The sequence below is a fragment of the Bombina bombina genome, chromosome 7, assembly GCF_027579735.1.
Source record: "Bombina bombina isolate aBomBom1 chromosome 7, aBomBom1.pri, whole genome shotgun sequence".
In the NCBI taxonomy this organism is placed as follows: Eukaryota; Metazoa; Chordata; class Amphibia; order Anura; family Bombinatoridae; genus Bombina; species Bombina bombina.
Genome location: NC_069505.1, coordinates 458,012,508 through 458,039,970, shown reverse-complemented (window position 1 = coordinate 458,039,970; position 27,463 = coordinate 458,012,508). Strand labels below are relative to the sequence as shown.

Here is a 27,463-nt window from a genome sequence, read left to right as displayed (position 1 = left end):
ATATATCTGTATATAAGGTACTGGGGAGGGGGCTGTATGTGTGTGTGAGACAGGGATCCTCTCTATAATATTATATATCTGTATATAAGGTACTGAGGAGGGGGGTGTATGTGTGTGAGACAGAGGAAACTATTCTATAATATTAGTTATTAGTGATGGGAAGTTCGGTTCTTCTGGGTGAATCGGTTCATTTCGGACGGTTCGATTAACTGAACCGGTTCATGAACCGATTCACCAGTTCATCTACTGAACATGAGGTATAGGCTCTACCTCATGTTCAGTAGGTGAACTGTAGAGCCGCAGATTCGTTTTCTGCAGTGCTGATTCATTCCTGAATCATGAGTCACTGACAGTCCGACTCCAAGCTCTATATATATAATTTGTAGCTGTTGCTAAGTAAAAGTTAGCTTAGATATAGAGGAAGAACAACAAATTTAATATATATATATATATATATATATATATATATATATATATATAAAAACAAACATGGGACGCTGAATGGGATATATATATATATATATATATATATATATATATATAAATATAAAAACAAACATGGGATGCTGAATGGGTTTTATATATATATATATATATATATATAAACAAACATGGGATGCTGAATGGGATATATATATATATATATATATATATATATATATATATATAAACAAACATGGGATGCTGAATGGGTTATTGTAAGTTGCAGTTAGGGGGTAAATGCAGGGGTCTGTACCTGATATTTGAATCAGTGTACTGTTAGCTAACTCGTCTGCAATGAATCAGTCTGTTAACAGTACACTGAGTCTTTGCTAACAGTTCACTTCTTTTGAATCAGTGAACTGTTAACATACTGATTCATTGCAGATGAGTTAGCTAACAGTTCACTGATTCAACAACACTGGTAATATGATCCTAGAGTGAGATTCTGCTGTGTGATTCATTAAAGGAGGAGTTAGCAGAGCAGAACTCACTCTAGAATCGTATTACCAGGGCTGCTGATGACTCAGGAACTGAACTGTTTCAAACGAATCAGTTCAGTCTGATGTACTGATTCATGCAGTTCAGTGAAAAGATCCGGTTCAAAAGAACGATTCGTTCATGAACCGGACATCACTATTAGTTATCTGTATATAAGGTACTGGGGAGAGGGCTGTGTGTGTGTGTGTGTGGGGGGGGGGGGGGGGGGACAGAGGGAACCTCTCTATATTATACTGTATATAAGGTACTGGGGAGGGGCTGTATGTGTGAGACAGAGGAAACTATTCTATAATATTATTTATCTGTATATAAGGTATTGGGGAGGGGCTGTGTGTGTGTGTGAAAAAGAAGGAGCCTCTCTATAATATTATATATCTGTATATAAGGTACTGGGGAGGGGCTGTGTGTGTGTGTGAGACAGAGGGAACCTTTCTATAATATTATATATCTGTATATAAGGTACTGGGGAGGGGCTGTGTGTGTGAGACAGAGGGAACCTCTCTATAATATTATATATCTGTATATAAGGTACTGGGGAGGAGCTGTGTGTGAGACAGAGGGAACCTCTCTATAATATTATATATCTGTATATAAGGTACTGGGGAGGGGCTGTGTGTGTGTGAGACAGAGGGAACCTCTCTATAATATTATATATCTGTACAAAAGGTACAGGGGAGGGGCTGTGTGTGTGAGACAGAGGGAATCTCTTTATAATATTATATATCTGTATATAAGGTACTGGGGAGGGGCTGTGTTTGTGAGACAGAGGGATTCTCTATAATATTATTTATCTGTATATAAGGTATGTTACGGTACCAACAGGATACCAAGGGTTAATACCAGATGGAAGATGCCCTGAATGTGAGATCAACAACTCACAACCCAGCTAATTCCCCTCCTCAAACATGAGACCAGGCTCCACATTTGCAGGTTAAAACAGAATGCCATTTATTAAAGGCTATATGCCTAGTATTTATGCAGGTCTGACCCCAGCTGGGGGGTTGAAAGAATATTGTACATTTAGATAGAGGGAAAACGCCCTTTGACATGCCACAATAGAATTACATTACTTAAGCAGATAACAATTTAGACACAAGAAAACAATCCTTATCACCAACAGTCTGACTCTGGAGGTGATTAAACAATGGGAATGTTTATCACTTCAACTTAATTAAAACACACAATAGCTGATGCCAGCAACCTTGTATTTAGAAAATAGCTTCTTAAAGCTGAACAAAGTTAACTCTCTCAGTACTGACAGAAGGGTCTGTCACATAGCTCCCACAAGGTGCACTCACACCCTGTACCCATCCTGTATTTATGGATACAGGGTGACATGGACATAAGACATGGGGTGTCCAGCATATAAAATTCCATATTTCCATGCAGTCTCTGGGTATCCTTAAGCCCATGTACCTCCAGCCCAAAGAATGTTCCATAACAGGCCCTCCAATGCACAGTGGCGAGATTGGTCTCGTCACATCTCTCCCCTTTTCCAAACAGACTAACAGGGTATCTGACCTCCTGCCGGTCAGTGCCCTGGTTAGTCCAGCAACCCACCCATAAAACACAATTAGTAGTACAGCCCACCCACAATAAATGGTTACTACACCTGAGTACGGGGAAAACTTGTCCATGTCCAGGTGCCTCACCACAGCTGTGTGGGGGACTGGTACGCTGAATTGGTGGGTTGCGAGGTGGGCAGACACCAGCTGTACTTTGCCCGGGTGCCAGCACTACCATGGAAGTAGCCTGGTGGGAGCCTGGTTGCTGGAGGGGGAGACCGACTGTCTCCCCTTTGGATACATAGCTGTGCTGCTGGAGGGGGAGACCAATCGTCTCCCCTTTGGCTAAACAGCCCTGTTGCTGGGGGACAAGACCAACTGTCCCTACCCCCTGTGCTGTAAATGCAGAGACCACGGTCCCATCTGCACGGTTGTGGGGCTTACTGTCTCCCCCGGATGCGTTAAGCTGCCGCTGGGGAGAGGGGGTAACAAGCTCCTCTCCCATACATACTTCCAGCCGCTGGGGAATGGAGACTGGGCTCCCAATCCACTGCATCTCACTCTGCTGATGGGGGACAGGACCAACTGTCTCTACCCCCTGTGCTGTAAGTGCAGAGACCACGGTCCCATCTGCACAGTTGTGGGGCTTACTGTCTCCCCCTGATGCGTTAAACTGCCGCTGGGGAGAGGGGGTAACAAGCTCCTCTCCCATACATACTTCCAGCCGCTGGGGAATGGAGTCTGGGCTCCCAATTCCCTGCATATTCCTCTGCTGCTGGGGGACAGGACCAACTGTCTCCGCCCCCTGTGCTGTAAGTGCAGAGACCACAGTCCCATCTGCAGAGTTGTGGGGCTTACTGTCTCCCTCTGATGCGTTAAGCTGCCGCTAGGGAGAGGGGGTAACAAGCTCCTCTCCCATACATACTTCCAGCCGCTGGGGAATGGAGTCTGGGCTCCCAATTCCCTGCATATTCCTCTGCTGCTGGGGGACAAGACCAACTGTCTCTGCCCCCTGTAACTCAGCCTGCCGCTGGGGAATGGAGTCTGGGCTCCCAATTCCCTGCAGGACCGGTGGAGAGACCTCGGTCCCATCTCCCCCGGCCACCTGGGGTCCTTCCCAGTAAATCTCCACAATATCTTCCCAGCTGAATGGGTCAGGATCTGGGTCTTTTACCTTGCTGTCCTGCTGAGCCTTCCCAATGGAGTGGAAGAGATATCGGTAGTCCTGCTCCAGTTCCCACTCCAGGGCTGCTAAGTGAGCCAGGTCTGGCTCTACCTCATGGGGGTCAGCCCAGTCATGCCTAGCCTCCCTCTCATAGAAAATGTCCTGAAGTCTGGTCTGCGCAGAGCTCTCAAAGTCAGGCTCTGCAAAGGAGTCCCATAACAAGCCAGGACCATCAAATTCCTCTCCCTCTGGCTTGTCATGCTCAGCTGTCCAGGGTATATACTGTGCCATATACCACCAGAGCGCCTGGTAGGCATCCTCCAGCCATAGCTCCTGCCATACCCGGTGCTCTAGTTCCTTCACCCATTCCTCCAGGGGTTGCTCTCCCAGGAAGGGCATCCGCAGGGCCACTTGCTTCTGCAACCGCTGCTCTTCACTGGGGAGACTCTTACCCTGCTGGTATTGTACATTATCCAGGGCCTGGTACCAGATGCCTTTCCTTAATGCATCCCGGCCATCCAGGTCCTCCTCCTTGTATAAAACTGCTGGTTCCATTCTGTTGCTTTTAGGGTCGCTGTACTGGGACATGCGTTGCCCCCAAATTGTAAATCCAGGGAATGGTGTCTCCTGTAGCTGTCCTTCTGGCTGTGGGAACAATCCCGTCGCTTGCCACCAATTGTTACGGTACCAACAGATACCAAGGGTTAATACCAGATGGAAGATGCCCTGAATGTGAGATCAACAACTCACAACCCAGCTAATTCCCCTCCTCAAACATGAGACCAGGCTCCACATTTGCAGGTTAAAACAGAATGCCATTTATTAAAGGCTATATGCCTAGTATTTATGCAGGTCTGACCCCAGCTGGGGGGTTGAAAGAATATTGTACATTTAGATAGAGGGAAAACGCCCTTTGGCATGCCACAATAGAATTACATTACTTAAGCAGATAAAAATTTAGACACAAGAAAACAATCCTTATCACCAACAGTCTGACTCTGGAGGTGATTAAACAATGGGAATGTTTATCACTTCAACTTAATTAAAACACACAATAGCTGATGCCAGCAACCTTGTATTTAGAAAATAGCTTCTTAAAGCTGAACAAAGTTAACTCTCTCAGTACTGACAGAAGGGTCTGTCACATAGCTCCCACAAGGTGCACTCACACCCTGTACCCATCCTGTATTTATGGATACAGGGTGACATGGACATAAGACAGAGTTATGAAAGTACATGGGGTGTCCAGCATATAAAATTCCATATTTCCATGCAGTCTCTGTGTATCCTTAAGCCCATGTACCTCCAGCCCAAAGAATGTTCCATAACAGGCCCTCCAATGCACAGTGGCGAGATTGGTCTCGTCACAAGGTACATGGGAGGGGCTGTGTGTGTGTGTGAGACAGAGAGAACCTCTCTATAATATTATATATCTGTACATAAGGTACTGAGGAGGGGCTGTGTGTGTGAGACAGAGGGAATCTCTCTATAATATTATATATCTATATATAAGGTACTGGGGAGGGGCTGTGTTTGTGAGACAGAGGGATTCTCTATAATATTATTTATCTGTAAATAAGGTACTGGGGAGGGGCTGTGTGTGTGAGACAGAGGGAATCTCTCTATAATATTATTTATCTATATACAAGGTCTGAGATGTAGGGGGAGCAGTACAGTTGAGGGCTTTGTATGTCAGGGTGAGGATTTTGTGTTTTATCCTGGAGGCAAGAGGAAGCCAGTGAAGGGATTGGCATAGAGGTACCGCAGATGAAGAGCGACGTGTAAGAAAGATGAGCCTGGCAGATGCTAGATTGGTATAACCACAACTGCCACAAAACTTAGATCACAATAGAACTAGACTTGTTACAGACTAAACACTCCAGCACAATTTGTTGGGCACTTAAAGTGAAGGTCAATTTCGATGAATTAGTGCCCTGTTTTTAATAATCCTATTAAAAACAAGGGCACTTTAATTAATCAAAATTGGCATTTTACTTGTTTTCTTCAAAAACTTACCTTTTAATCCTGACAGCCACTCCAGCGATTCCCCCGGCCTTCGAAAACCTCTTCATACCTCAGATATGACGAATCCGGCTTCCTCCAATCACGGCTTCCCCCCGGGGGAATCATGGCCTGAGGCAACGCTGTGATTGGAGGAAGCCGGATTCGTCATTTTGGACCCACAAAGAGGGCTTGCAAAGGGCGGAGGAAGCGATGCAGCGGCTGTCAGGATTAAAAAGTAAGTTTTTGAAGAAAACAAGTGAAATGTCAATTTTAATGAATTAAAGTGCCCTAATTCATCGAAATTGACCTTCACTTTAAACAAAAACTAATATAACCACAGCCAACCCACTACTCATAGAAACTCTTAAAAACTAGGAAAAAACCTAATACAGTTCCCCTTCATTTCATCCAGACCGTCATTTCTAACATCATTAGTAGAAAACAGAGTTTTAGATCTTGGCCCTCAGCTAAGAGTATATCAAACATCCTCAATTCCTACTGACTTAACAATATATCTACTTTTTTTTTTAGATAAAAAGAGGTTAACTTTTGAAATAACTTTATTTTTGTATTGTAACAGAATGATTATGTTTATGTCATGTAAGAGAATTGACATGGCTTATTTTTGCTTTTCTGTTACTGTATATTAACCTCAATAAAAAAAATTTTAACAAAAAACCCCCAATATATCTACTTATTGAAAAGGAACAAATTAAGCAACAAAATGATTTAATCACTCAAGGTCTTGATTGTTTCAAACAATGGTTTACATATCATAGGTTAAATAATTTTCTTACTACACATCCACAAGCTAGAAACATGACCAGACCACTAACAAACTTTGAACAATTATTTACCAGAACTCCCACACCAAGACACACTATCTCGGTCATATATAAACTACTAACTCAATCACAACCAGGACATACCCAACCTTACGTAGAGAGACGGGAAAAAGACATAGGACTGATAATCTTACCACAAACAAGCTCACAAATTATACTCTACTTTGAAATCCTCATCTTCCTCGTCAATAGTAGAACTCAACATAAAAATCCTACACAGATGGTATTTTACCCCCCGTAGACTGCACCGACTATTCCCTAATTCTATCAAAGCCTGCTGGCGATTTAGCCATGTGGGTAGTGACATGGCTCATATATGGTGGTGGTGCTCCTCTTTTCATAATTTCTGGAGAGGTGTGATAAAAGAAATAGAAAAAATCCTAGAGACACAATTTCCATTAGATCATTTAATCTGGCTATTAAACAAACCACCAAAGATCAAGTATAAACCACACCTCCAACTATTCCATATAATGACCAAGAGTGTTACATTTTTTATCACAAAAAATTGGAAAAGTAGAGAAGTACCACACGTAACCATGTGGATACTGAGTGTCTCCGAATGCTTGGATCTAGAGGAGTATCATTACCTGAAAATTGATAAAATGGATATTTACGCTGAATTGATAATTAGCTGGGAGAAATACACCACCCCATAAACATTCAAAATCAAAATCATCAAAATTTACATTTCACTCCTGTTGAGAGAAAAAAACTTACCTTTTAATCTGCACAGCAGCTCCAGCTTCCTCCCCCGTCGCAAAGCGTCTTCCTGGATCTAAAATGAGGAATCCGGCTTCCTCCAATCATAGTGTTGAATCAGACACTGATTCCCCCGGGGGGGAAGCCGTGATTGGAGGATGACCTATCCATCATTTCTGACATCAGAAATGGCTTGCAACAACCGGAAGAAGCTAGAGCTGCTGTGAAGATTAAAAGGTAAGTTTTTTCTCTCAACAGGAGTGAAATGTAAATTATGATGAATTAAAGTGCCCCTGTTTTTAATCAAATTTTTAAAAACCGGGCACTTTAGCATCAAAATTGACATTTACTTTAAGGAGTTACAACACCCAAACGTTAACAGACCTACCGTCATAACTATCTGATTATCCCCTTTTCTTTGAGATAATTTGCCTGAAACTGAGACCCACAAAATACACTATACAAGTGGCGACTACCAGTCATTTAGTTAGTTACTTATTTATTTTTAATTTTGCTTTTATTTCTATTATTATTGTTACTACACTGTTACTTTTCTTGCGTCACAACTTATGAATCAAACATAGTCTTAATATTCAAAGACCTTTACATTTTGTGTGACAAGTTTACATGCATGTTTGTTACAGTAACTTTAAAGAGAAAAATGGAATTAGCTTTGGCTTATGTAATGTTGGAGCTGCGCATCATGACAGTGGGGCCTATCTATCAAGCTCCGAATGCCAGAAACAGCAGTTATAAAGCAGCGGTCTAAAGACTGCTGATTCATAACCCTGTCCACCTGCTCTGAGCAGGCGGACAGGAATTGCCACAATTCAACCCGATCGAGTACGATCGGGTTGATTAACACCTTCCTGCTGGTGGCCCATTGGCCGCGAGTCTGCAGGGGGCGGCGTTGCACCAGCAGCTCTTGTGAGTTGCTGGTGCAATGCTGAATACAGAGAGCGTATTGCTCGCCGCATTCAGCGAGGTCTTGCGGACCTGATCCCCACTGTCGGATCAAGTCCGCAAGACCTTTAATTAATAGACCTCTTTGTATTTACTTCTTTGTACATAAATAAAGCTGATAAAAAAAAGAAGATGAGCCTGGCAAAGTGTAAGACTCGTGGGATACTCCTATATCAGACCGAACTCGGCCAGTAGTCTTGTTATCCCGGCGTTGAGTCGGAAAGATAGGAAATATCCCAGAGCAGAGAGTTTCAGGCAAACGAGGAGAGCGGCACTCACCACAGGCTGGACAGCACAAGGCAAATAGGCAGACAGGATCCGACAACAGAAAGTCAGGCCGGTAATAAAGGGGTTAACCAGGTAGCAAAGTGAGACAGGCAGGGTTCAGCAACAAGGAGTCTGTCCAGCAAGTTAGGGAATAACCAAGTAGCGTAGTGAGACAGGCAGGGTTAGGTAACAAGGATCAGTCCAGCAGATAAGGGCTTAACCAGGTAGCGTAGTACGACAGGCAAGGGTTCAGCAACAAAGTATCAGTCCAGCAGTTTAGGGGTTAACCAGGTAGCGTAGTAAGACAGGCAAGGATTCAGCAACAAAATATCAGTTCAGCAGACGATCTGTCACTCCCAGGAGCACAAGAAGTAGTAACTATACTTGGGCAGTGACTGATCATCTTCTGTCCGTTTAAATAGGCAGATGATTGGCGCCACAGGACCGGCCAGCATCAGGAGCGTGCGGCGATGACGTTAGTGCCGCACGCATCCAGAGCCGACACAGCCCTAGGCAACGAGCATGGGAAAGATGCTGCGCCCCTAGCAACGCCGCAGCGGGACACAAAGGCATTCATTATGGATTGTAAAGGAGCTAGGCGGCAGCTGGGGAGACCAGAGAGCACAGAGTTGAAGTAATCGAGGCGGGAAAGGATAAGAGAATGGATTAAATTCTTAGTTGTATCTTATGTAAGGAAATGTCTAATTTCAGAAATGTTTTTAAGGTGGAAGCAGCAGGAATTGGCCAAAGACTGAATGTGAGGAGTGAAAAAAGAATTTGAGTCAAGTGTGACCCTAAAACATCCGGCATGTGGGGTAGGGGTAATGATGGAGTTATCAACAGTTATAGAAAAATGGGGGTGGTGGAGATTTTGAAAGAAGGGGGGAAATAAGGAGCTCGGTTTTGGTGAGATTTAACCTAAGGTAGTGAGAGGACATCCAGGATGAGATATGAGAGACAGTTAGTGACACGGGTTAGCAAGGAAGGAGACAGGGCTGGTGCAGAGAGGTAGATTTGGGTGTCATCAGCAAACAAATGATATCCAGTTTTTTTGCTGTTTTATTTTTAAGGAACCAATGGAGTTTGATGAAGTTGCAGTTTATTTCACGGAGGAGGAGTGGGGCTGTTTAACTGAAGAACAAAAAGAGCTTTATAAGGATGTGATGATGGACAATTACCAGACCCTCAGGTCTCTAGGTAATAATTTATATAACTCTACAGGGAATGGGACAAAGACGCATATAAGTGACACATAATCTAGTGTTAAACACATATAAATGACACATAATCTAGTGTTAAACACATATAAGTGACACATAATCTAGTGTTAAACACATATAAGTGACACCTAATCGAGTGTTAAACACATATAAGTGACATATAATCTTGTGTTAAACACATATAAGTGACACCTAATCTAGTGTTAAACACATATAAATGACACATAATCTTGTGTTAAACACATATAAGTGACACATAATCTAGTGTTAAACACATATAAGTGACACCTAATCTAGTGTTAAACACATATAAATGACACATAATCTTGTGTTAAACACATATAAGTGACACATAATCTAGTGTTAAACACATATAAGTGACACATAATCTTATGTTAAACAGCTATAAAATCTGTGTGTTGTTATTACAGACATTTGTTACATAATAAAATAATAAATGAGATATACAGCCCTGTGTACCTTCCCTTGTACTGCTCCTGCCCTGTGTACTTTCCCTTGTACTGCTCCTGCCCTGTGTACCTTCCTTTGTACTGCTCCTGCCCTGTGTACCTTCCCTTGTACTGCTCCTGCCCTGTGTATCTTCCTTTGTACTGCTCCTGCCCTGTGTACCTTCCCTTGTACTGCTCCTGCCCTGTATACCTTCCCTTGCACTGCTCCTGCCCTGTGTACCTTCCCTTGCACTGCTCCTGCCTTGTGTGCCTTCCCTTGCGCTGCTCCTGCCCTGTGTACCTTCCCTTGCGCTGCTCCTGCCCTGTGTACCTTCCCTTGCGCTGCTCCTGCCCTGTGTACCTTCCCTTGCGCTGCTCCTGCCCTGTGTACCTTCCCTAGTGCTGCTCCTGCCCTGTGTACCTTCCCTAGTGCTGCTCCTGCCGTGTGTATCTTCACTTGTGCTGCTCCTGCCCTTTGTACCTTCCCTTGTGCTGCACCAATCCTGTGTACCTTCCCTTGTACTGCTCTTGCCCTGTGTACCTTCCCTTGTACTGCTGCTGCCCTGTGTACCTTCCTTTGTGCTGCTCCTGTCCTGTGTACCTTCCCTTGTACTGCTCCTGCCTTGTGTGCCTTCCCTTGCGCTGCTCCTGCCCTGTGTACCTTCCTTTGCACTGCTCCTGCCCTGTGTACCTTCCCTTGCGCTGCTCCTGCCCTGTGTACCTTCCCTTGCGCTGCTCCTGCCCTGTGTACCTTCCCTAGTGCTGCTCCTGCCCTGTGTACCTTCCCTAGTGCTGCTCCTGCCGTGTGTATCTTCACTTGTGCTGCTCCTGCCCTTTGTACCTTCCCTTGTGCTGCACCAGTCCTGTGTACCTTCCCTTGTACTGCTGTTGCCCTGTGTACCTTCCCTTGTACTGCTGCTGCCCTGTGTACCTTCCTCTGTGCTGCTCCTGTCCTGTGTACCTTCCCTTGTGCTGCTCCTGCCCTGTGTACCCTTCCCTTGTACTGCTCCTGCCCTGTGTACCTTCCCTTGTACTGCTCCTGCCCTGTGTACCTTCCCTTGTACTGCTCCTGCTCTGTGTACCTTCCCTTGTACTGCTCCTGCCCTGTGTACCTTCGCTTGCACTGCTCCTGCCCTGTGTACCTTCCCTTGCACTACTCCTGCCCTGTGTACCTTCCCTTGCACTGCACTGCTCCTGCCCTGTGCACCTTCCCTTGCACTACTCCTGCCCTGTGCACCTTCCCTTGCACTGCTCCTGCCCTCTGCACCTTCCCTTGTACTGCTCCTGCCCTGTGTACCTTCTCTTGTACTGCTCCTGCCCTGTGTACCTTCCCTTGTACTGCTCCTGCCCTGTGTACCTTCCCTTGTACTGCTTCTGTCCTTTGCACCTTCCCTTGTTGTGCTCCTTCCCTGTGCACCTTCCCTTGTACTGCTCCTGCCCTGTGTACCTTCCCTTATACTGCTCCTGCCCTGTGCACCTTCCCTTGTACTGCTCCTGCCCTGTGCACCTTACCTTGTACTGCTCCTGCCCTGTGTACCTTCTCTTGTACTGCTCCTGCCCTGTGTACCTTCCCTTGTACTGCTCCTGCCCTGTGTTCCTTCCCTTGTACTGCTCCTGCCCTGTGTACCTTCCCTTGCACTGCTACAGGATATGTCCCTGAGAGACCTTTTATTACACAGATTGTGATTTATGTCCCTACAGGATATGTCCCTGAGAAATCTTTACTTGTTACACATTGTGATTTATGTCCCTACAGGATATGTCCCTGAGAAACCTTTACTTGTTACACAGATTGTGCTTTATGTCCCTACAGGATATGTCCCTGAGAGACCTTTACTTGTTACACAGATTGTGATTTATGTCCCTACAGGATATGTCCCTGAGAGACCTTTACTTGTTACACAGATTGTGATTTATGTCCCTGAGAGACCTTTACTTGTTACACAGATTGTGATTTATGTCCCTACAGGATATGTCCCTGATAAACCTTTACTTGTTACACAGATTGTGATTTATGTCCCTACAGGATATGTCCCTGAGAGACCTTTACTTGTTACACAGATTGTGATTTATGTCCCTACAGGATATGTCCCTGAGAGACCTTTACTTGTTACACAGATTGTGATTTATGTCCCTACAGGATATGTCCCTGAGAGACCTTTACTTGTTACACAGATTGTGATTTATGTCCCTACAGGATATGTCCCTGAGAGACCTTTACTTGTTACACAGATTGTGATTTATGTCCCTACAGGATATGTCCCTGAGAGGCCTTTACTTCTTACACAGATTGTGATTTATGTCCCTATAGGATATGTCCCTGAGAGACCTTTACTTGTTACACAGATTGTGATTTATGTCCCTACAGGATATGTCCCTGAGAAACCTTTACTTGTTACACAGATTGTGATTTATGTCCCTACAGGATATGTCCCTGAGAAGCCTTTACTTGTTACACAGATTGTGATTTATGTCCCTACAGGATATGTCCCTGAGAGACCTTTACTTGTTACACATATTGTGATTTATGTCCCTACAGGATATGTCCCTGAGAGACCTTTACTTGTTACACAGATTGTGATTTATGTCCCTACAGGATATGTCCCTGAGAGACCTTTACTTGTTACACAGATTGTGATTTATGTCCCTACAGGATATGTCCCTGAGAGACCTTTACTTGTTACACAGATTGTGATTTATGTCCCTACAGAATATGTCCCTGAGAAACCTTTACTTGTTACACAGATTGTGATTTATGTCCCTGAGAGACCTTTACTTGTTACACAGATTGTGATTTATGTCCCTACAGGATATGTCCCTGAGAGACCTTTACTTGTTTTTTTTTTTTTTAAATCTTTATTTAAGCTTAGCCATTCAAAACACAGAGGAAATTACCAAATTCTGAACATGGTTACTGTCACGCAGGACAGTCAAGATTTCAACAAATGAAAAAATATTTCAGATGAAATGTAAATAATGCACTTATAATACTGAGTAAAAGAAAGTTTTCGGCCTATAATTTGGCCATGTCCAGAACTCCACATCAACTAACATCATAATGGCTAATAGTTTATAAGCATATAAACAACCATTAAGACACCATGAAACAAAAACAACCCTATAACACAAAAAGCAATAAGAAAAAGAGAGGGAGAGAGAGAGAGAAAAAAAAAAAAAAAAAGAGAAAAAGAAAAAGGGGTGCCCCCCCCCCTCGTAAATCGATATCTTATAAAGTATCTATAAACCCCACTTAATCTATATCACGAGCATTCCTAAGCCATGTCTCCGGAAATACCTGCAGTATAACCAGCTCTGCAAAACTCACTGAGGACAGAAAAGGCAATAAGATCTGCTTCTGGAGACTAGGAGTGTAGGTTTTAATTACCGGCGCCCAGCCTACCAAAAATTCTCTAATTCTTTTTTCAGATACCTGCTGCAAATGAAAAGATTCGAAAATGATATGAGCTTGGATATCTCTCAACACTGAAGGAAGAGAGGGGGGAGACTTTGACCTCCATTTTTTGAAAATATTATATCTCACCGTCATTACAATAGTGTTTACGACCCGCCGCGTAAGACTAGTTCCCTCCTCTATAAATAGTAACACTACCTCTTTAAAGGACAGGGAAATAGTACTTTCGAATACTCTGTTATACCAATATTGTACCTTCTGCCATAGTTGAAAAATTTTAGGGCAGGTCCATAACATATGACAGATATCCGCCCGGACATACGAACAGTGTTCACATATAAATAGTTTACCAGGGTAATATTTAGTTAATGTTGCCGGAGAATAATACGAATTGTTTAATAATTTTAAATGAGATTCTTTCCAACTCTCTACCACCGGGTATCTGACAACTGTTGCCAGGCTTTTGGATATTAACTCAAACTCTAGGGCTGGGAAATAAAATCGCCAGAATTGACTCAATTTATCCTTCTCTCCTATACCTTGTTTGGAAAGCATAATGTCATATAGAAGAGAGATTGATGCATCCCCTCCAATAAATTTTCTGATACAGATCTTGATCTCGGGCCACTCCCATCCTCTAGACGCATACCAACTTTGAGCGCAAAGAAAATGGAGGATTTGAAAATAAGCAAATCGATTAGAACTGGGTAGAGAGAATTTCTCCCTGATGGTCTCCCACGGGAGTATCTGCAGACCGTTATCGAGTAGTTGATACACATATTCAAGCCCTCCAGCCATCCAAACCTGAAAACATTTATGATCTATTCCTGGTCGAAAAAGGGGATTCCCACTAATAGGCAGAAAGTCCAAAAAAGAGGGGTCTATTTTAGCCAGTTTGCAAAATTTATGCCATATCACCACTATATTCCTAACTGAACTAAGGGAGGATACCTTCGTCGGTAAAGCCTTCAGCGGGCAATGCAAGAGCGCCACTAGGGACCATGGTTTAACCATATGCGATTCCAATTCGTATGTAGTAACCAAGTTGGACTGAGCAATCCAATCCAATGCTATTTTAATCAGGGCTGCCCAATTGTATAATTTAATACTGGGCAGGGCTACGCCTGCCTCTATATATTTCTGGGTTAGCCTATTAATCGATATTCAGGGTTTCTTCGATTTCCAAAGAAACTTCGAAAACCAAGAAGATAAATTCTTCAAATCCCTATTGAGTATCATAAGAGGTAAATTCTGCAAATAGTAAAGGATTTTGGGGAAAATTATAGTTTTAATTAGGTTGGCCGAAGCTGATAACGATAAGGGAAAAGCCGCCCAGAGCTTAAGATCCTCCTGAATTTTCTGAAAAAGTGTCCTAAAATTGGCCTGATACCACTGTTTCGGGTTTTTATTAATTTCTAGCCCAAGATATTTAATGGCATTGACATTACGAAATAGTGTATTGGGGCGCTCCCTATGCTGACGCCCGAGCCACATCAAGTCACTCTTCCCCATATTAATCTTATAACCCGCAAATGTACTAAAAAGCTTTATCGTGTCAACAATTCTCGGGATGATAACTGATGTTTTATTCAAAAATAGCAAAATATCGTCAGCATAGAGAAGAATTTTCAAGTTCTGCCCACCTAACGGGATCCCGGGCAGGACCTCTCGCAATCTAATCGCCAATGGTTCTAGGACAATATTAAACAAGAGAGGCGAGAGTGGACATCCCTGCCTTGTACCTCTCTGCAAGCGAATGCCAGGGGAAGTCCTGCCATTCACTAGCAAGTAAGACACCGGATTCTGATATATTTTGGCAACAAAATTAAAAAAGCTACCCCCAAAACCAAATCTCGTTAGAGTCGCAAAAAGATGTCTCCAAGAGATGCAGTCAAACGCTTTGACCGCATCTAATGTAAGGACCGCTATGTCCTTAAATTCCGGCTTCTCTTCCGGTTGTTCTATATTCCATGTATAGTCCACTAGGGTTGTTAGTTTTCTTATATTTTTAGAGGAACTACGGTTTGCCATAAAACCCACCTGATCGACATGGATCAACCTATCCAAACATGACACTAGTCTCTGGGCTATAATGGACACTAAGATTGTATAGTCCGCATTGAGGACAGAGATAGGCCTATAGGAGGCTGGATCCTCCGGATTTTTCCCTTTTTTTAAGATCAGGGAGATGTTGGCCGCGGCGAAGAGAGAAGAAATAGTGTTATCTGATATATAATAATTATTAAACAATCTCTCTAAAATGGGTATAACCTGATCAGAAAGACTTTTATAAAACTCAGACGGAAATCCGTCTGGACCCGCCGCTTTGTTAAGTTTGGCACGTGCAATAGCTTTACTTATTTCTTCCGCCGTAACTGGTGCATTTAGCACTTCTAATTCCTCTTTTTGGATTTTGGGAACTGAAATAGAGGACCAAAATTCCAACTGATTATCTAAGCTAAATTCCCTTTCAGAATATAAATGCTGATAAAATCGGAAAAAGGTTCCGGAAATTTCATCAATATCCGAGGTACAACCATTTTCTGTCTGTATTACTGGGATAAGATTCTTCTTGTTCCTAGCTTTAACCAATCTGGCTAAGTGTTTAGCAGAGCTACCATGAATACCCCTAAACCGCATATTAATTTTTGTCTCCTCTTGCTGGTGTTTTTGATGCAGGAAGGCATCTCTTTCTCTCCTGCTATCTACATAAACATTCCAATTATCCTTAGACCGATCCCTGCAGTATTTCTCAAAGGCATTTCTAACTTGATTAGACAGCTGAATATCCCTGCACCGCGCTTTCCTGTTCCTCGTGATCATATACCCTTTAATATCACCCCTTAACACAGCCTTGGCCGTTTCCCAAAAAACCTCGATTTTATACAGGTGCCCCGAATTGAACCCACAGAACTCCTTCCACTTAACTAATAACCAGGACAAAAATCTTGGATCGTTATAGAGATACCTCGGGTAGACAAATCTGGGAGATGAAATATCCCTCCTATCCTGGAAAGAAATACCTAAAGAGATGATAGCGTGGTCCGACACCAAGATCTCACCAATCTCAGCTTCCATTTTAACCGCTGGTAGAGACTCTGCAACTAAAAATAAATCTATACGTGAAAACGTTCTATGGGCTCTGGATTCGCATGTAAAGTTCTGCAAATCTGGATTCAGCCTGCGCCATATGTCATGAACCTGTAACTTCTGGCAGAAACATTGGAAAAGTTTTGCGCTTCTCCTATTCTCTAGAAAATTTCTGCCTACCAGCCGATCCAATTCCGGATGTAAAGTCATGTTGAAATCACCTCCAATGACCAAATTTTCTTTTACCAACGGAAACAATTTCCCCTTAATCTTGTCCCAAAATTTCCTATCATATTTATTAGGACCATAAATATTACAGAGAACAAATTTTATGCTATTTATATGGATGTGCAAAATAATGAATCTGGCTTCTGGGTCCACTTCTGTGTGAGTAATCCTATAATCTAGGTTCTTATTTATGAGAAACACTACCCCACATTTCCTAGCTCCAGCGTTAGTGGAGACCACCTCACCTACCCATTTAATCTTAAGTTTTTTAGCCTCCCGTTCTACTAGGTGGGTTTCCTGGAGGAAAGAAATGTTGGGTTTATGTTTAGCTAGGAGTTTTACAATTAATTTGCGTTTAGCGGGTGAAGAGATCCCCCCCACATTCCACGACGTTAACTTAAATTCCATGTACTACAACACAAAAAAAAAACCTAGAAATCCTGAGGGGGGGAGAAAAGCAGGAGGGACATAAAGAGAAAAAAAAAAAAAAGAGGAAAAGAAAAGAAAATGAAAAGGGGTGGGGGAATAAAAAAAACATGTAAGAGAGTACCGGAAACGAAAGCGCAACACATTTTAATGTACCGAACCATACTTATATAATCTGAGGTGAGAGGGAATGAACTAGCTCTCATTTGTCTTTGAGAAACTCTTTCACCTCTCCCAGCTCCGTAAAGACTAGGCGAGCTCCCCTGTACTCAACTATTATTTTGGCCGGATAAACCATCCGCGCATTGATTCCTTTATCAATAATTTGGGTACAGAGGGGGGCCATTATCCTTCTCTTCGTTGAGGTTTCAACAGAGAAATCCTGAAACAGTAAAACTTTACTGTTCCCAAACATTAGAGGTTCATGCAGTTTCTTAAACAGTTTCATCATTTCAATTTTATCTTGAAAATTCAACACTTTGCATATACACATCCTACTCCTACTGTATCCTGTACCTACATTTTTTTTAACCCCAATTCTATGAGCTCTCTCAATTATAATCGGTAACATTGATTGTGGGACACCAAGTTTCTGCGGGAGCGTGACCGAAGCGAACTTCAGTAGATCTTCAAACTCCGCCTCTTCCGGGAGACCCACAATTCGAATGTTGTTACGTCTCGCCCAGTCCTCAAGGTCGTCAAGACGACCCTGAAGATTGGTAATTTTAATATCCTGTTGGGATATTATATTTTCCTGTGTGCTAACTTGATCTTCCAGGTCAGAAATCCTGTTTTCTGCCTCTTGCATTCTATGTGCGAACTGTCTTACTTCCACTGACAGGGCAGTGATCTCAGATGAAATAGATCCTAACTCCTTTCTAATTAGGTCAAATTGCGGTGAAAATAATTCAGACAGCTGCGAAAATAGTGAGTGAGAGTCCACCACGCTGGTCACAGGTTCTACTGAAGTGTCTAAGCCAAGCTCAGCGGCTTTAGCTTTTTTATCCTTGGCTTTGACCGGCATTTTGGGAGAAGATTATCCATATAACTTTATGTGAAATGGCATTAGACCAGAAAGAACACAAAGTGGGGTGAAAGGAAAATTACACGCGTGAAAATAAAGGTAAGGGTAAAATACCTGACCCTCCTGTGCCAACAAAGATAAAGCCCTAGGAAACCCTGGGGGATTGAAGGTGCAAACTGTGAAAAAGTGAAGAGAGGGAAAAAAAAAAAAAAAAAGAAAACAAGCCACACAGTACAAGATCTGAGGGGGGGCCCGTGCCCCTCCTTGGTTAAGTGAAAATAGGGCCCATACTTTTTAAGAGTATGCGTCCGTGCATACAAAGTGCATAGGAAGGGGACCAGAAAAAAAAAAAAAACAAAAAAAAAAAAAAAAAAAATTAAGACCCCTTTACAAAGGAAACGTTATATGAATGAGTTAATACAACTGCCACAAAAAATTCAACTCTGACCAGCCCGGCAGAGCCCTCAAATAATTTTGGTTACAGAAACTGCCTTTAATACTTAACAAGAAACCACCCTTGTATCAGGGGAGCAATCTCTCTACCGACTTTACCCTTACACAAATACAGCCTAGCCTGATTTTAATAAATTCTTGTGTCCTGGAACTAATTAACCATAAGATTCGTACCACAACTAGCCAAAGAGCAACCTTTAGATGGAAACCCTGAACTAAACTAAGTTAAGAATAAACCTCCTATCAAAAGAGTGTGCCTGCCAATAAAGAACTATACACACTTCACTCTCCAATCAATAGTTTAAATAAAGAAGGCACTTTTTCCAGAAAAAGACAGTGCAACAGTCATTCATTACCCAGGTAACTTACTGTCACCAAGTCAAGCAAAAGCATTCAAAGATATAACAGTTGCTTTACAATGACATCTACCAATAAAGAAAATTTTGAGGCAGAACACAAACTATGCCATAATACTGATCAAGTGCATGTAACATTAATGTTGTGGGTCCATAGACATCCGGATCCGTCTCTCTGTAGCTGTCTAAGCAAAAGAAATTAGCTTAAGCAGTCTCCCACATAAAGAGTTATAATGAGCAAGGAACTATCATAAATTTCCCACACACACTAGTCCAGAGCCAAATATCACAGGAGAATGCAACTCATTTTAGCAAGGCATTAACATTCTGGCTGGGATGGAGTGTCACTACTACAAGCCAGGCTCTCTGAACACCACAGCCTTATAGTACTAGATAGGGAGTATAGGCACTGAGGAACTTTTGCAAATAACCGGATGACCAAGTGACATCAACCAGGGTAGAAAGAACACATAAAGTACCCTGTTTTCCAACGATGAGTCTCTAGACAGCCGGGAATAAAGCCGGCCCGCCTTCTTAGCGAAACTCGGCTGCTGCAGATTTCTGTGACACAGTCTCGTCTTTCACCTGAACAAAGCCGGCACACCGAGGATCAAAGGCATCTGTACAGAAGCTGCACTGCTCCACTACTCCTTTCCACGCTGATCAGCTCCCCACCAGGGGGGAATGACCGGTAATCCGGGACCAAGCCTTATAGTGAAGCAGCTCCGTGTATGCTCCGTCGCTTATGCTGTGCTTGTGTATACCTCCAGCCTCACTCCGGCCATCTATCTATTTACCCGCACACGGGTCTTTTCAGCGGCATTGAGCTTCCAGGTTAGGTCTATTTTAGGGACCAGCCTCACAGGAACAAAGCTATCCCGGAGTTCTCCTTCTGGGCACCCCAGCCAAGTGTAACGTAGCACCAAGGAGTTAGATTCTGACCCCTGAAACGACAGGTTGCCGAGCCACAGGACTCACTTAATAGTCGCCGGCGTATTCCTCCTACACCCCTTTCCAAGTGCAGCTTGCCGAAAGCAGGAATAAAAGATAACCAACTGCGGTACAGTTGGAGCCGTGACCGGCTACTGAAGACTTCCCTCTCTCGCGCAGGTCTGACCCCTGCCAAGCGCCACACTCCAAACCTGGGCAAGCTTCCAGGTAAGTGGCGGAGAGCTGGGAGCTGATGGTGTCGGCGTCCTCTCACCACACCGGCATGCAGGTAATCTGCACAACTCCTCCCACCGGAAGTCCTTCCCAAACTCTTCCTAAACACTGACAAAACTGTCACCCCTTTACTTGTTACACAGATTGTGATTTATGTCCCTACAGGATATGTCCCTGAGAAACCTTTACTTGTTACACAGATTGTGATTTATGTTCCTACAGGATATGTCCCTGAGAAACCTTTACTTGTTACACAGATTGTGATTTATCTCCCTACAGGATATGTCCCTGAGAGACCTTTACTTGTTACACAGATTGTGATTTATCTCCCTACAGGATATGTCCCTGAGAAACCTTTACTTGTTACACAGATTGCGATTTATGTCCCTACAGGATATGTCCCTGAGAGACCTTTACTTGTTAGACAGATTGAGCACAGAGAGGAGCCATACGTGAGCAGTTTTCCTATTACCAGAGGTGAGTAATAAATTCCTATGTGACAGTTTACCATAAAGTAACTTTTCTTGTTTAGTAAACTGATCTGCTGAGGACCATATATCTTGCATCACCCTAATAGCACTCACCAACAAAGAGTTGTTCCCTTTTTACTGAGGACCATATATCTTGCATCACCCTAATAGCACTCACCAACAAAGAGTTGTTCCCTTTTACTGAGGACCATATATCTTGTCTCACCCTAATAGCACTCACCAACAAAGAGTTGTTCCCTTTTACTGAGGGCCATATATCTTGTATCCCCCTAATAGCACTCACCAACAAAGAGTTGTTCCCTTTTACTGAGGAAGGACAGAACCCCAGAGCCTCTCCTGATACCTGATGTTATTCTTTTTGTTCTGCTCTCCTAATAAGATGCACAGTTAGTGCTATTGGGCTGACAATATGTTATATACAGTATGTAGTAACTTATTTATTTATTTACTAGTGCAAATATCTGGGCACTTTATTTATGTGTTTCTTATAGTAACTGGAGTTGACGGCTTTCTGTTATATGGAACCTAGATTGTGTTTTTTTTCCTTCTTAATATAAGGAGAGTCCACTGCTTCATTCCTTACTGTTGGGAAATACTGAACCTTGCCATAAGGAGGAGGCAAAGACACCCCAGCCAAAGGCTTAAATACCTCTCCCACTTGCCCTATCCGCCAGTTATTCTTTGCCTTTCGTCACAGGAGGAAGGCAAAGAAGTGTCAGAAGATTTCGGAGTTGTTCCTTAGGAGGGGTATCTGCCCTTTGATATGGGACTGGAGTTTTAAGTAGTCTTGACAGCCTCTCAGTGAGATCATTGACAAAAGTTAGAGTCTGGATATGCAGGGAGAGTCTTTCTGCCAACTTATCCAGACTGCCTGCTAACAGCTCCTTAAGCAATCAGTGTTGACAAGTTTCACTGCCTGCTTTTTCTTCACTCAAGTCCATGTCAGGAGCGATGAAATGTCGGATTAATTTTCAAAGAAGACGGGAGGTCCAAGATTACTGCATGATCATTGATTATCTTGGATATAGAGAAAGGTCCGATAAATAAACCACATAGTTTCTTGCTAGGTATACGTAACTTCAGATTTCTGGTAGAAAGACAAACCTGGTCTCCTATATGATAGGATGGAGCTAGGCGTCGTCGTAAATCATAATTCTTCTTTTGAGAAGATTGTGCTGCCAGGATATTCTGATGGAGATATTCTAAAAGGTAGAGGAGAGAATTATGGAATTCATCTACGAGGGGTGAAGCTGAAGTATTATCATTTGTTAACAGTATCTTATGGTGGTATCCGTAGTTAGCGAAAAACGGGGTCAATTTATTGTAGAGAGAACGGAATTGTTGAAAGCAAATTCCGCTAGTGGGAGGTATTGAACCCAATCGTGTTGGTGATGAGAACAATAACAGCGGAGATATTGCTCCAACCATTGATTTAGTTTTTCAGCTTGTTCGTTTGTTTGTGGGTGGAAGGAAGTGGAGTATCTGTGCTCTATTTGGAGTATCTCACACAACTTCCTCCAGAAATTCGAAGTAAATTGTGTACCACAATCCGTGGTCAGAGTTGGTGGAATCACATGAAGCCTAACTTGTGTTTCATGAAGAGTTCTGCAGTTTCTGTGTGATACAGAATAAAATGTGCCATTTTAGTGAATAGGTCAATCACTACTAAAATAGTTTTTTGATTCTCGGAGGTTGGAAGTTCAATGATAAAGTCCATACCTACATGTTGCCAGGGCTTCTCTGGAGTCTTTATTGGCATAATAAATCCATAAGGTCTTTGTCGCTCGGTCTTTGAGGCAGTACATATTGTGCAAGTTGCTCTGTATTCTGAAATAGACTTTCTCATTGATGGCCACCAAAAGTGTCTTGAGACGTTCTCTAGTGTTTTATTGATACCCAAATGTCCTGATATAGGTTAATCATGATAGGTTTGAAGTATGTGGGGTAGTAAATCATGTGGTAGATATATTTGTTCCTGATGATAATAAAGTCCATCTGCATTCAGTGTTAATTCGGAGTGAGGGATCTCTTTGTCTTTTAATAATGAAAGACGTATTTCATCTTTGAGTCCTTGATTCGTAGTCACACAGATGAAACGATCACTTGGAATGATATCGGAGGGGGTTTGACGGATTAAAGGCTTAGGTTCCTTTCGTGATGAGGCATCTGCCTTCCCATTTTTGTTAGCCGGTCTGTAAATAATGTGCCCAAATATATGCACCTGTCTAATTTAGTTTTGCTGCATCTTGCACATTTTCGGTTAATCCAATAAACCTAATTTCACTACTGAAATATTACTGTGTCCTTCAGTTATTTGATAGATCAAAATGAAATTGCTGATCCAAACACCCAATTATTTATAAATGAAAATGATGGAAATTGTCAGTGGTGCCTAATCTTCTGCATACGACATATATACATATGTGTATATGTATATGTGTGTATATATATATATATATATATATATATATATATATATATAATAGGTCTGGGAGATATACCTTTATGCATGATATACTATATTAGATAAGTGTCTGCTGTATTGAGTATGGAGTGGAATATATATATATATATATATAAATACCGTCCACTGTACCGTGTCACCCTCCTAGGGACAACTGCCTGGGTGCAGAGATGAATTAAATACTCCTTGCAAACAAATGCACTTACAGGTCTTTCTTAGGGTGAAAAACAAAGCTTTCTTTAATGTAACGTTTTCAGGGATTTCTTCCCCTTCATCAGCATAACAAAGTGAGGCAAAAACATTGAAATTTATATACATATGTGCAATCAACAAACAACTCATACCTGTGTTCACTCAGTGAAAATTTGCGGCAAACTGCTATGTGGAACGCATAGCTTGCGTTCCATCTGTGCTAGACCGGAAGTATCTATCAATGACACTTCCGGTGAATAAAGTCAAATAATATATATATTTGTATCTGTGTTTATCTAAAGTAAATGTGCTAGTCTTTATGACATGTGTGCAAGTGTTCACAATACCTCTTGTGTTTAAGCCATCCATTCTTATTTACTATAAGTGCACTATCGGTGTTCATATCCCCTGTGCTTGTGCTTGTCAAACCTCCTTTCTTGTGTATGTAATTGCCCGATCATAACATTTAATGTTAACTCTCATCGGCAATCTAACCTACTTACTGTGATCCTCATTATATTACCCGTGTGCTGGGTATAAGTTATATGTTACAGGATCCGTTCCGGTTTCTGTATTTGTTATTCCGGTTGTCATAGTGACCGTAGCCGGCCGGAACTATTTGGCGTGGGGATCTGCTACTAGTCTCATATGTATGAATGGCATTCCATAACATATGCCTACATGTTTTCTAAAAAACACTGTAGCCCCTCTGCTGGTGTAATGTATTGGCACTACACAGTATGCAATCATACTTTGGTATTAAATTGACCCACACTTAATGACAGTATTACACCAATCATACGGCAATTACATCAATACATGTTACAAACTGACATTGTAATTAATGCTAGTATATTTACTAATTACTATGCATTGCTACATAATCTACTATTCTCTACTTCAAGGTGACAATTATTATAAAAATTTGCCATAGGTTTTAAGAATGGTAAGATTTGGCTATCAAAGCTTATATAAAATTGTGTGTTTCCCAGAGAGGTGTTAGGGTATACATATATACAGTTCCTGTATTAGTATATTGTCCCTCTGTAGTCTTCCTTGTAGGACCCTTATGGTCATTCCTCGCTGTTTCCCTTTGTTTAGGGTGCTGTTGGTATTTATAGGTTAGATATATATTGCTCTCTTATGGTATATAACCCTCTCTATATCCCTTCATAGAGAGGGTTATATACCATAAGAGAGCAATATATATCTAACCTATAAATACCAACAGCACCCTAAACAAAGGGAAACAGCGAGGAATGACCATAAGGGTCCTACAAGGAAGACTACAGAGGAAAAAGTGAGTTTTTTAGATGCCATGATATCTGTTGTGGACCATTGCTTGAGAAGCGATTTATTCACTAAAGAAACAGATAGAAACAACACTTTACTTTATGAGAGCTTCCATCCACCCTCTTTGATCAAGAACCTCCCATTGGGTCAATTATTAAGAACAAAAAGAATAGTTGATGATCCGGAAATTTGCCTTAAGAGATTAGATGAGATGTCTAAAAAATTCTTGAACAGAGTCTATTATCTAAAAAGAATCCTGATCCCAAGAAGTTTTCAGTTCCATTTGTTAGTCACTTTGGATTTCATAGTAGAAATCTTAAGAGGTTGATACTTCATTTACTGAGGGATGATGCCCAAGTGGGTAATATGTTTCTTGACACTCCATTAGTTTCATATAGAAGAAATAGAAATCTTTGAGATGAATTGATTCGTGCTGATTGGGGCCCCAAAAAGAAACCAACTGAAATAGCTAAGAAAGGCTCATTCCCCTGCATAAACTGTGCCTTGTGCCATTCAATGCAACAAGGAGACAGCATTACCCATCCACTCTCTGGTAAAAGGATTCCTATTCAAGGTCGGTTCTCGTGTACTTCCAAGTACGTTATATACGTCATTAAATGCCCATGTGGCCTAGCCTATGTAGGCGAGACCACCCAAATGGCCAGAGATAGGATACGTCAACATAAAGCAGCGATAGGTAAGAATGATGAAGATGCTCCAGTAGCACACCATTTCACGAGATTTGCACATAACAAAAGCCAATTGAGGTTCCAAATAGTTGATGGGGTACCCCCTCTGCGTAGAGGTGGGGATAGACAGAAACTATTATTCAGGAAAGAAGCCCAGTGGATCAGGAAACTGGATACTATGGTACCAAAAGGTTTAAATAGAGATATTTCCTGGGGCAACTTCATTTAATTGGTTACCTTCACTTCATTTGGATGGGTTGATAGCACTGGGGTCTATTTAAATTACATTTATAGGCGATTTAGGTCCTATGACAGGGAGTAGGTACAATAACTCCCCACTCATAAGTGAGTCATAATCCTATTCTGTATTTGTGATGTCGCAGATATTTCGCTATGACTACATTATTATCGTGTGTCATGACACCTAATAGTCACAATAAGGGACCCCATGTTGGGACCGCATTACTAGATTACTTAGGTTGGATCAATGTCACCAATATGGTTAGACAATATGTTGACTCATAGACTGGGACCATTTAATATGAACTCTATCTAACCAGCATATGACTTATACTATCTCTGTCTTTTTCTAGTAACATCGCTAATGTTCACCTTAGATACCTATTGTGAGAGTACACATATCTCTTGCATGAACTATAATACAGTCATGTGGTTGTATCTGGGCAATCCATTACAAATTTTATTTCTTTTATTTAGATGGGATGATTTTTCCTTTATTCTTGGTGTAGCAGTAGGTACAGTCAGGAGTTAACCTCCATCTGGTGTAGAGGTACTTCTGACTTCACAGGTTATCGAATGTTATGATCCCCTTAGAGTCGTTAGGTTCACTGGATTATTTATTGGTTTAGTTACATTTTTGATATTAATACGTACTTGATAAACTAGATTGTTTGTTTCAATTAATTATAGGCTAGTATATATATGAACATTAAGTACACATCAGATTAATTTAAACTTCAAGCGAATTTAAATAATTGCAGGCTAATTCATAAGTGAATATATTTAGCGTAGATTGCTTGTTTTTTTTCTATAGAATACACCGTGTGTGTGACTTATTTATCTGAGCATATTTAGAGTTAATCTACAGAACATATTGTGTGTGTGTGGTGTATTTGTGAGTGTTTTACAAATCCGTTTTCCATATCAGTATGAATATAAGTTATGTGTACGAAGATGATGTGACATTAGGGGGAGTGTGAAGGTATGATCCAATAGGCAATCTGTAGCATTTGTTTAAATAACACCTCCTTACTAACAGCTGGACATTCCTTGACAAAGGGGCGGAGTCCCCGAAACGCGCGTCGAAACCAGTAAAGACACCATCAGCTGAACTTACCTGTGTTGCCTGAGCCACATTGCACGCTAAACTTTTGCAACGGCTTGCTAGACGGAAGGAGCGAGATGGGTATATCGTGACAGCAGTCCATTTCCACACCGAAGGCTACGTCAGTGACAAGTCTCACGGTAACACCATACATACCAGCATCTAGCTGTTCCAGGTGACACTGCCCCTTTCTATTGATCTCAGCTGCATCGAAGAAATTGTTACTCTTACTACAAAATAAGGTATTTATGGCTAAGATTTCATGTTGTGTCATGAACCAGATTGGGATAACAGAGTTACTATTTGCTGTGTTATAAGTATACCGTGAGTGAAACTAATATAAAGGGTGTGAGGTTGGATTTGCTATGCGAGTATACCTCGCTTCAGTACAGCCATTTGCATCTCACTACTGTGGCTAGTCATACAACAGTTTGTTTGGAGGGACACTGAGAGGCACAATATTGTCTTTATTAGCAATGTACCATATTCTCACGAGTGCCATTTTCCATTTGTGATCTCTTCATGACATGACAAGACATGGACTATAAACAATAACAGCACTTATAAGTATCCTTGGACTGTCTAATGATACCATATCCACAGGCTATCAGATACAAGTGTAAATTACTACAGTTTGATTTTTTTCACAGCATCCTGAACTATGTATAATAACTTTGTTTCTTTTTTTCATCTTGGATACAATTGATGCAATAGAACTTTGTTTCTTTTTTTACC

The 27,463-nt window shown here is 41.9% G+C and overlaps 1 protein-coding gene across 1 annotated transcript in view; it reads left to right on the top strand.

Moving 5' to 3' along the window:
• Positions 1-27,463, top strand: part of LOC128666706 (gastrula zinc finger protein XlCGF26.1-like) — a 92,960-nt gene that overhangs the window by 150 nt on the left and 65,347 nt on the right. The window contains exons 2-3 of the mRNA XM_053721448.1: positions 9,503-9,629; positions 20,591-20,731. Of these exons, the coding sequence (XP_053577423.1) occupies positions 9,509-9,629; positions 20,591-20,731 (262 nt within the window). The 5' untranslated portion in view covers positions 9,503-9,508. The remainder of the gene's footprint in view (positions 1-9,502; positions 9,630-20,590; positions 20,732-27,463) is intronic.